The sequence below is a fragment of the Blennius ocellaris genome (genome assembly GCF_963422515.1).
Source record: "Blennius ocellaris genome assembly, chromosome: 7".
In the NCBI taxonomy this organism is placed as follows: domain Eukaryota; kingdom Metazoa; phylum Chordata; class Actinopteri; order Blenniiformes; family Blenniidae; genus Blennius; species Blennius ocellaris.
The window spans coordinates 28930225-28941649 of record NC_137656.1 but is presented as its reverse complement, the minus strand read 5'-3'; the positions used below and the strand labels follow the sequence as shown (position 1 = coordinate 28941649).

General features: G+C 47.7%; 1 protein-coding gene across 8 annotated transcripts in view; it reads left to right on the top strand.

Moving 5' to 3' along the window:
• Positions 1-1190: 1190 nt before the first annotated feature.
• Positions 1191-11425, top strand: part of golph3a (golgi phosphoprotein 3a) — a 42883-nt gene continuing 32648 nt past the window's right edge. Inside the window, exons 1-7 of one of the 8 annotated variants that reach the window (XR_013936694.1) lie at positions 1191-1580; positions 4495-4626; positions 5569-5683; positions 7735-9681; positions 9857-9888; positions 10058-10108; positions 10147-10850. Coding sequence is in view for 1 of the 8 variants with exons in the window: in XM_080499493.1 (XP_080355619.1) it covers positions 1293-1580; positions 4495-4626; positions 5569-5683; positions 7735-8159 (960 nt within the window). In the remaining 7 variants the exon portion in view is untranslated. Of the gene's footprint in view, positions 1581-4494; positions 4627-5568; positions 5684-7734; positions 10851-11425 lie in introns of those variants that run through there. The other 7 variants (XR_013936695.1, XR_013936696.1, XR_013936697.1 and 4 more) reach the window with 7 other exon arrangements.

The following is an 11425-nucleotide window of genomic DNA, read 5'->3' as shown; positions in this document are numbered from 1 at the left end:
AAATGTACAACTCAGACACCAGAGTCGTTCATCTAAAAGTCTTTACTTTGCTCAACATAATAATAAAAAAATTTTATAATAATACATTAAATGAATTATACAAACAACGAAAGGCACTCACAAGGAAGATCAAAAACACAAGTAACAAAAATGTTGTTTTAAATTGTATTTTTGCCATTTTATTGTAGTTTGTACAAGTAAGAATTCTTGGGATTATTATATTTGTTTTTACAGGTTTCAGCTGGAATCGGTTTAGACTTTCTTAAAATGCACTAGAAGAATAGCAAAAATGTCAAAAACAAATAGTATTGAAGGGTTATAATGCTGCTGTGTTTCTGTTCCAGTTCAACACCACATTGCACGAGAAGTAAAATGACTTTGAGGACCTGATTTAAGCTCAGTGGTAAAGCAGAGCAGCAACAGTCTCTGGTCATGTTATGACAGTTGTTGGTGTTTGTATGGTACGGCTTTGGCTTCAAGTCCTAAAGACACCATGTGATGTCAAAGGATGGTTTTAAATGCAGCTTTTAAATTCACTAAAAAAAGAAACTGTTCTTCGTGGGAATAACAGAAGCATGGGGTAGTGAAATTGACGAGTTTGACACTAGTGTTTGAGTGTTGTATAGCGATTAGGAACAACAACAACTCAGCCATGACAAAGCACTGAGCAAGGTCAGTGGATGCTGAGGAGCATAGTTTGTAAACGTGGCCAACTTTCTGAAAAGTCTGCAGTTTGTGACCTCACAAATGGTCCAAAGTTCCCACAAACACTCCTCAACCTTGTGGAAATGCTTTCTGGAAGAGTTGACGCCGTCACAGCTGCAAAGGCTGGACTGAAATCATATTGAATCATCGGTTTAAAAATGTGAAGAAGGGGAATTTGGTTTTGATATCTATATGATGTGGCAAATCTTAAATGCTATAAAAGAGACAGTGAGATGTCTATTTGGGTTTCTGCAGAGGAGATAATAAGAATTTAGGATCAACTCCAGACTAAAAATGCCTCGTTCCAACTACAGCCCAGGAGGTGGCGGGAAGGCTCCTTTGGAAAGGTCGCAAACTGCCGTGAACCAAAGAAGAAGAGGAAGAAGCAGAAGAAGAAGAGGAAGAGTTCCTGGTTGGAAAGCGTCCTCGGCCTCCCCCTGCTGAGTGAGTCCGGTACTGCAGCCTCCGCACGGCGCCATATTAGACAGACACCGACGCCTCGGACGAAGTGGAGGAGGAAGCCGGGACTCCAGGTGACGAGGGTACCAGGCCTGAGAGAAGACCCAATCCCTGCAGGGAGCGGCTGTATGGTTGAGTCGGTCCAGTGGAACCTCTCGGGCAGTGCAGTCCGGGACGTGTGGCGCTTCGTCCCGGTTGAGGCAGACATGGCTTCCCTGACTCAGAGGAGCTCCGGCCTGGTGCAGCGGCGGACCGAGGCTTCACGCAACGCCGCCGATAAAGAGCGGCCCGCCGGCCAGGAGGACCACGAGCCCCGGCGGGGGGACGAGCAGGAGGACGACGACAGCGGGGATTCGAAAGAGACCCGGCTGACCCTGATGGAGGAGGTCCTGCTTTTGGGTCTGAAGGACCGGGAGGTAATTAAACCCGCTGCCCGGGAGAAGAGGCTCGAGGAGCCGCTAGCTTCTCCCAATGCTACAATGCTAACGGAGGATAACAACCCAGGCCCGGCTCGGACAGTGTTTGGTGTTTGTGGAGTCTTGTTATTTACAAAGACTGAGTCTCTTCACACAAACGGTGGTCAAAGAATCACTTTGTGGTTGATATTTGTCTCTTTTCGTTTCTGCCGTCGCGTTGCCAAAGAGAGCGCTTCTAGCAGCGGCCAGTCAACTTTAAACACGCTGGAAAGGCTGTTTAATAATGACGCGTCCGAGAGTTCCGCACGACTTCGTGCCGCCAAATGACGTCATTTCAGCGCCACGCCCCTCCGAGCGGCCCTGGTCACGCGGACGTCACCGCTCCGTGCACCTCCACATAGTTCTGACTGGGGAGAGGTGTGGGGGAACAGGCGGAGCTGGAGAGGAGGACTGGTGTGGAGTAGTGGGCCAGTGAAGGCAAAACAAACCTCATGCACTTCAGAAAAGTCGAAAATCAAAGTAGAATTTTTTTTCCCGGGGGAAAAAAAAACGTCATACGCTTCAGGAAAAAGCAGCTCTATCTAGACAGGAACATAATTTTCTAGATTAAACCAGCCTGAGCAGCTCTATCTAGACAGTAACATGATTTTCTAGATTAAACCAGTCTGAGCAGCTCTATCTAGACAGGAACATGGTTTTCTAGATTAAACCAGCCTGAGCAGCTCTATCTAGACAGTAACATGATTTTCTAGATTAAACCAGCCTGAGCAGCTCTATCTAGACAGTAACATGATTTTCTAGATTAAGCCAGCCTGAGCAGCTCTATCTAGACAGGAACATGGTTTTCTAGATTAAGCCAGCCTGAGCAGCTCTATCTAGACAGGAACATGATTTTCTAGATTAAACCAGCCTGAGCAGCTCTATCTAGACAGTAACATGATTTTCTAGATTAAACCAGCCTGAGCAGCTCTATCTAGATCAGCGGTCGGCAACCTTTAATGCTCAAAGAGCCATTTGGTCCCGTTTCCCACTGAACACAACACCCAAAGAGCCGCACACATTTTATTTTGACAGTCCCACAAGCAGACCATGCCAGGAGGACACTACACATCAGTCTTTTATTTTGACAGTCCCACAGGAAGACCATGCCAGGAGGACACGACACAAAACCTTCTTCACTGCTGGTTGACAACTTACAACTAATAAACTAAATTACATGAACTAAGCAACAAAAACACAATTATTAGCAACACTACAAACCTAACATAACCCCCAATACTTACATTTAAAACAGGACAAATAGAAACTCCCATGATGCATTGCAGCTCTCAGCTCCTTTATCGCTACACATTATTAAAATGGAAGATAAATGTGGGAGATCTGGATTGTTAGAACCATGAGTGTGATGGTGTGTCTTTAATGTCCTGTAGTTGTTGTGTAATTCACTAGAATGTTCCGTCACTCTCAACAAGTCTGCAATGAACCTCCTGGAACTGTCGGCTTTTACTGTGAAAGGTACAGGAAGCTCCCAGCTTCAGACACCAGTTGAGCCGCTGTCATGACCTGCAGCCGCAATTCTACGTTCTTCATCCTTTATTGTTGTAATGACGTTACATCGCTGCTCGTTCACGACCCTACATTTTACCACTCTTTGTAGCGGGACTGCGCTCTGGGTGGCCTTGCCTCCTTACGTCCCTCTCTGGGTGGCTTTGCCTCCTTACGTCCCTGCAGGATGAACTGCAGTAGGACGGAGGCTCCAGGAGCCTCAGTGGAGGGCCAAAGAGCCTCGGGGTACCGACCCCTGGTCTAGATAGTAACGTGATTTTCTAGATTAGACGGCTGCAGGGTTAGGGCCCACCCCAGCAGAACCTCCCCCAACCCAGAGCAGAGCCTCCCAGCAAACCTCCCAGCACCCCCCAGGCCAGGCCGCCGACCCGCAAGATAGATGTCAGCACCCCCCCCAAGACCGCCACCTACCCAAGTCACGACACCCCAGCCACATATGGCCCCAGGAGCCCCAAGGCGGCACTACCGCCCCCCCCCACAGGGCGACATGGTGTATTTAATTATTGGGGGCCATGACAACTCAAATTGTGACAACTGATGTTTCCCACCAGCAGACATCCTCTCCAGTGTGATGTGGTCTCGGCGTAAGGCGATGCACTGCCCCCTGCAGGTTGAGAGCGGAAGCCGCATCTGGTATAAATGGCGCACGTTCTCTCATGTTGATTCCGCACGGCTCTGTGTGGCCAAATGACATCATTTTAGCCGCCACGCCCCTCCGTGCGGCTGCTGCAGTGTAAACACACACTTTTTTAACGGATTCTGTGTTGTCACGTGAAACGTGGTGTATACAGGGCCTTTCCAACGTCTCTTTTATCATCTCGCCTCCTGTGGAGATCTGTTTCTCTGGAACATGGTTGTGTGTGGAAATCCCAACTCGTACTTCAACCAGTGAACGTGTATATTGTAAACGTAGCTTTGTGTGGTAATGTTGTGGATGTAGATGGCCTTCTTTATATTGAACTTCAGCCCAGTAGCCTTTTCATGTTGGAGGAAGTCTGGGGTTTGACATTTAATAATAATATAAGCTTTGTAATGATATTTAAAAATACAAGTCAGCTAAGCCAAAAGGGTTATTTGTTCAATAATTTGCTGGCGTGTTCTTGATCAAACTGGCAGCTTCGGTTTTGTCATTGAACTTTTCAAGCCTAACTTTAATCTTCAGAAGAGCCGTGAAAAGTCACAAAGTGTTTGCTTCAGCATTGAGTCACTGTTCAGACACGCTGACGTGTCTGAAGCGCCGGAGCCTTTTCATTACTGAGCAGCGCCACCTGGACTTGCACTGTTTGTTTTTATGAAGGTATGCTCAGTCTTTGTGCAAACAGGATTGTGACGGTGTGTGTGTGTGCAGGGCTACACCTCGTTCTGGAACGACTGCATCTCGTCAGGGCTGAGAGGCTGCATGCTGATTGAACTGGCCCTGCGGGGACGCCTCCAGCTCGAGGCGTGTGGCATGAGGCGGAAAAGTTTGCTGGCCAGAAAGGTGGGTCACTTATTGTAAATACTTGTACATGCACTAGGAAAAAGAGGTTTAGAAACTAAAATGTATGATCCAAAAACTATTTAAAGGCAAACTCTCACTCAATGTCATTAACAGCAATATGTTTACGGGAGCCGGGGATAGTTAAACAGTCCAAAGGAACACATGGTACAACATTTTACAAGTAAATAACTTCATTGGCAACTGACCGGATCCACAGAGCTCATGACAGAGTGGCTGAGTGTTTGGAACTAAGAAGTCCAGTACCTTGTATGCTCCATGGATAAGAGTTTCAGGGCTCACACACCAGCAATGCTAACCATGTAATGATGTAGCAATGTAACTTCTTTCAGGAGAATTAGGTTAGATTGGTCTTTCTCATGTGTCTGGAGAACTGTACTGCAGACCAAGTCACGCTCTGATCCGCTCTGTCGTTCTCATGTCAGCTCTTCAATACATCTTAGCAACTGAAAGTCCTTAGCTTCTATTTTCTTCTTTTATTTTCACACAGTGTAGTTTTACAGTACTTTAAAGTAGCAATAAAGTCATACCATCAATATGGCCTCGTGGCCAGACCTTTGTGTGTGCAGGAGGCACAGTGGAGTCGTTATGGAGGGGAACTGCTCAATATAGCGTCATATTGGTCTGAGGCCATGTCGCCCAGCCCTCGTCTGTCCATACAAATGTTCATGTTTATAGCATAATGTTCTCTCCACCCATGTTTCATTACAACGCGTGGCCTAATATGCTAACTGGCATTTCTCATGCAACAATTGTTCTGAAGCTTCAGCAGAGTTTGAAAAGGACAGACCAAAAGGTTTGACTCTACTTTTGGTATAACTACATTCACTGCTGATTTCATGAGTGATGATTTAGTTTAAATAAACTGCTGCAGCCGCTTTGACTCTGTCACTGTATCACTGGCTACCTTAATGGGATCCACAGGTGATTTGCAAGTCAGACGCTCCAACGGGTGACGTGCTCTTGGATGAAGCTTTAAAACACATCAAAGACACGCAGCCTCCGGAGACGGTGCAGAGCTGGATCGAGCTTCTCAGTGGTGAGTTCACCGTGCGTCCCGTGTCTGGATTGGAATGTCCAGTTAGTTCACATGATGCTCACATCAACACTGTTGCTGCACAAAGAATCAAAGCATCTCTGCCGGTGTGCCGTGCCGGGTCTGTCTTTGCATTGCTTCTGAGATTTCTGTTCAAACACGATGCAATGGCGGCCAGCGTTGCCGGTGGTGGGGCAGGCGGTGCATCGCGGGGACGGACCGCGGACGCAATGCAAAGAGACGGAGCAGCCTCCGTGTGCCGGAGCGCGATCAGCGCCGGAGTGGCTGCTCCTGTGTTTGAGCAGAAAGCTCCAGGCCTCCGTGTCCCGCCACAGCTCTGTGCCACGGCCAGCCTCAAGTCACCGGAGCGTTGGCTCTCTCAGGACCAACACGGAAGTTACAGCTGCTGCAAAAAATAACAGTTAACTAAACAACTAGTGCAAAGTGGAGGATGTAAACAACAACAACAACAGAGGTTTCATAAGATCCAGATCCGCCTCCAGGCTGAGACGACTGTTGTGACGTCACATATCTGAGGAGCTCTAAGCCCCGCCTACTTTTAACCTACTTTCTGCAGTGGGAACGGACACTGGATTTGGCTCCGGTTACGCTTTACCATACTGTTCTGTAAGGCTCCGTTCTGTAAGGCTCCGTTCTGTAAGACTCCGTTCTGTAAGACTCCGTTCTGTAAGGCTCCGTTCTGTAAGACTCCGTTCTGTAAGGCTCCGTTCTGTAAGGCTCCGTTCTGTAAGACTCCGTTCTGTAAGACTCCGTTCTGTAAGGCTCCGTTCTGTAAGGCTCCGTTCTGTAAGGCTCCGTTCTGTAAGGCTCAGTTCTGTAAGGCTCCGTTCTGTAAGGCTCCGTTCTGTAAGGCTCCGTTCTGTAAGGCTCCGTTCTGTAAGGCTCCGTTCCGTAAGGCTCCGTTCCGTAAGGCTCCGTTCCGTAAGGCTCCGTTCCGTAAGGCTCCGTTCCGTAAGGCTCCGTTCCGTAAGGCTCCGTTCCGTAAGGCTCCGTTCCGTAAGGCTCCGTTCCGTCCTGCACACTCTCGAGGCTCATTGGTCAACCTGGAGGACTGTCGTCAGTGGCCGGTATTTAACCTGCTGTACAGAGTTGATGTCAATCAGCAGGACTTCAACTCCACACCACAATGCCTCCTTGTCCTGCAGGCTGATGAGCAATGCACATACAGTATCCCTTTAATAAAAACAGGAGGTGAAGGTGAAACACTAAACTGATGAATCTTAAACTATGGAGTCAGTTGAGTGAAGTCACATCATGTCGTGACTCCGGTAGTAGAACACATTAAGACCAGACTCACTAGCTGCATCAGTGCATGCTGGGCGGTATCCTTTATCTCCTATATGTTAGGCCCCTGGTCCGTCAGAAAAACAAGTTATTTTATGTGTTTCATTGGTGTGAACAGGTTCATAGATGGTGAAAAACACAATAGTGAATCAAATAAAGGCTCTATGTAGCGGCCCTACATTCTCCCATTAGAACCAGAAGAACATTCTTGTTGGGCAGGAGTTCATACTCTGACAGCAAGCCCTGGAAGTCTGAGGCCACGCCCCCCCCACCACACGCCCCCTCCTCTGAAGCTGCGTTTTAACTTCTCACAAACTTTTCTCTGAAGTGTTTCAGTAATGAAAGAGAGAGTTTGTGTTCAGGCAGCCATGTTTGTCTGGTTTTAACAGCAGGAGCTGACGGCTTTTAGTGATGCATTCAGGGACATCGCGGAACTCCATCCTGTGCTACATGCTAACAAGCTGTGGAGCTCACGCAGTAGGCTAGTTTTAATTTAATGTATTTATTTGTGTTCATTTGAGCAGTACACATTGTGCTGAAGTAAGAAGCTCATCAGCTCCTGCCCCCAGATTCAGTGCAAGAAATAATGACGTGTTACTCTGGTACAGAACGAGCGAAACATCAACAAAAGAGAACTTATTACACTGCAAACAGCTATTTTAACACGGACCACACTTCACACACACACACACACACACACACACACGGTCAGCAGATGGTTACAGTGCTCTGCCTGCTTGTGGTTCCAGGAGAAACGTGGAACCCTCTGAAGCTCCACTACCAGCTGAGGAACGTGCGCGAGCGCCTGGCCAAGAACCTGGTGGAGAAGGGCGTCCTGACCACGGAGAAGCAGAACTTCCTGCTGTTCGACATGACCACACACCCGCTGACCAACAACAACATCAAGCAGCGCCTCATCAAGAAGGTGCAGGAGGCCGTGCTGGACCGGTGGGTGAACGACGCCCAGCGCATGGACAAGCGTCTGCTGGCGCTCATCTTCCTGGCCCACTCCTCGGACGTCCTGGAGAACGCCTTCGCCCCGCTGCTGGACGAGCAGTACGACCTGGCCATGAAGAGAGTGAGGCAGCTGCTGGAGCTGGAGCCCGAGGGCGAGAGCATAAAGACCAACGCCAACGAGCTGCTCTGGGCCGTCGTGGCTGCTTTCACCAAGTGAGGCCAGGACGCCACCGGGACCCTGGTGGCGTCGTACTTCGGGGGGGGGGGGGGGACATGGAGACTCGACAGGAAGCTCCTGCCTGGGTGGTGGAACCAACTCTCACTGCTTCTTTTTCATTTCATCCCTCTGTTTCTGACTGTCACTGCTTGTTCTGTTGGTCTAGCGCCAAGTACAGCAAGTCACTTAGGACACCTTTTATAAAGCAAAACCCAACAATTCATCCAGGGGATGGAACCTGTCCTCTCGGGAGGGTCAGTCATGTCGTCACCGGTTTTCAAAACAAACCAACTGGGTCCTGGCGTTGTGAGGTGAAGCTGCAGGCGGTGGTGGTTCTGTTGCAGGTTCCTCGCGATGTCCACAGCCTGGCGTCGTCATTCATCCCACCAAAAGTGATTGTCGGAGCCTTTTCAGTCTTACAGGTGCTTGGAGGAGGAGCCTGGTGCTGCTGGGCAGCGCTCAGCTCCCAGCAGGCTTTGCAGCATCGTCCAGCACACCGTCCTAGCTCTGAGGTGCAGAGGTCGTTTTTAAAAACGATCCTGCACCTGCTCAACACTTGGTTGTTTTTACATCTTCACACTTGAAGTCAGACTCGTACCGGTGTGATCAAAAGATACAAGATTGAAAAGATGAAATCAAACCATGTGGAGTCTGGCTGAAACACAATCTGTGGAAAAAAAAGTCAGAATAATTAGATTTTTGAATTTAAACTTAAACACTAAAATCATGGCATTGAATTTTTGGACAGTTTGTCTTTAACCTTTGCTGGTTGTTGTTCTAAACTGGAGCATCTTGTCACCACCTTCTTTCTCCTTTGGCTTTCTGTTCTGTAGCTTTGTCTTTCAACTTAATGTCAGCATCAGCCCTTATTCTTCATCATTGAAAATGCAGGTTTTAGTTTTCAGTTTTCCTCAAGCTCCAGGAAGTTGTAACCAGTTGTGGAAGGATCAGGTGTTTGACGTGTTGCAGACTGTGGAAGCATGAAGTGGCTGAAGCAGGGAACCGTGAGCAAATACAGAATAATCAGCATCAAGTTCTGAACTCCGTGAAGAGTTGAGCTGTAAATATCCTCACGTTTCCTCTGTTCATCAGTGGTTTTAATGGTTCTCTGTTTCCAGCTCTGAACCAGAGCTTCCATTCAATCACACCTGAATAATGGACTTTTCTCATTCTTTACTCCTGGCTAAGAAACACTGAAGAAGATACCATGAGAAAATAAGTAAAATATGCTAAAACAGTTTACAAAATGTAATTACAATCATGAAAAGAGGGACACAATTAGCACAATTACTTAAGAGTTAAAATGGTAAAACTCAAAATCGCTAAAGAGAAACTGCTAAAATAAAGTTTCAGAATGGCTAAATTGAAACTTTCTAAACTGCTTTAGTTTCAAGGTAAACGTTTTGCAGCTGTTAAATTTGCTGGAGGTGAAGGTTGCAGCTGGAGGTGAAGGTTGCAGCTGGAGGTGAAGGTTGCAGCTGGAGGTGAAGGGTGCAGCTGGAGGAGAAGGGTGCAGCTGGAGGTGAAGGGTGCAGCTGGAGGCTGGAGGAGAAGGGTGCAGCTGGAGGCTGGAGGAGAAGGGTGCAGCTGGAGGCTGGAGGAGAAGGGTGCAGCTGGAGGCTGGAGGAGAAGGGTGCAGCTGGAGGCTGGAGGAGAAGGGTGCAGCTGGAGGCTGGAGGTGAAGGGTGCAGCTGGAGGCTGGAGGTGAAGGTTGCAGCTGGAGGTGAAGGTTGCAGCTGGAGGCTGGAGGAGAAGGTTGCAGCTGGAGGAGAAGGTTGCAGCTGGAGGAGAAGGTTGCAGCTGGAGAAGGTTGCAGCTGGAGAAGGTTGCAGTTGGAGGAGAAGGTTGCAGCTGGAGAAGGTTGCAGTTGGAGGAGAAGGGTGCAGCTGGAGGAGAAGGGTGCAGCTGGAGGTGAAGGTTGCAGCTGGAGGTGAAGGTTGCAGCTGGAGGTGAAGGGTGCAGCTGGAGGAGAAGGTTGCAGCTGGAGGAGAAGGTTGCAGCTGGAGGAGAAGGTTGCAGCTGGAGGAGAAGGTTGCAGCTGGAGGAGAAGGTTGCAGCTGGAGGTGAAGCTTGCAGCTGGAGGTGAAGCTTGCAGCTGGAGGTGAAGCTTGCAGCTGGAGGTGAAGCTTGCAGCTGGAGGAGAAGCTTGCAGCTGGAGGTGAAGCTTGCAGCTGGAGGTGAAGCTTGCAGCTGGAGGAGAAGCTTGCAGCTGGAGGAGGAGGTTGCAGCTGGAAGCGCAGAGCCTCCAGGTTCAATCAGTTGAGTGTGAGGGTTGGTTGATGGTTCTAATCCCAAGAGGAGCAGACCTGCTCCGATGCTTCTCATTCACCTTCTCACACGTGACTCATGCATTGAAAGCTTAAGTTGTTTGTTTTCATGTCCTTTGCTGCGGAGTGCCCCCCTGTGGCCAAACCAGGAGTTGCGCGGTGGACTTGCATTCCAGATGCTGGGCTTTCTGAAGTGGGATCAAATTCAAGGATGTTTCCTCATCTTTGTTTCCTGAAGCCTTTCTCTTTCTTTTTACAAGCGAACTCAACCTGGACTCGTACGTTCATGTGAACGCCGTCTTTTCTTTTCACTTTGTTCTGACAAGCCTTGCTGCTCCGCCTCGGATCATTGTGGAGACGCTCATGTAGCACAGTGGGGCAGATGGAAATATGAGAGATTATACATGTTATCTAAATCAAGGGACCTGGACTCTGTGTACTTTCTTTGACCCTTTAATTAAGCCAGAGTTTAGAAGTGCCTGATCAAACCCTCAACTCAGCTGAAGGTTTTACTTTAACCTTGAACAGGAAAGAAAACATTTACTATGAAATCTAGAATCAGAGAGACGGAAGGCTTCATTTTAGGTGTCGACACTAAAGTAACTTCAAGATTAAATTACAAAATCAATGTTAGGATTCTGTAGAATAAATCATAACATAAAAGAAATTGAAATGGTATTCAGTTTTCTATCAGTGTCCAACCGGTTGAATGACGTCCAGAAGATAACCATGACAAAGTCTAGAAGATATGAACTGTTGAAGATTGAGTGTTTGAAAAGTCCAAATGTCAAGAAAAAAGTTTGTCAATTCATTCTGAAAGTAAAGCCATAATTTCATAAATGACATTTTAGTGGAAATTGAATAGGATTAAAGTCAGAATGTTAAAAAAAACAAACATCCAAATGTTAAAAAGCTGAAATGTTTAGAATGAAGCTTAAAGTATTTGAAAAATATGACTGTTTACAACAGGATCAATTATGATCAATTATAACGACAAGA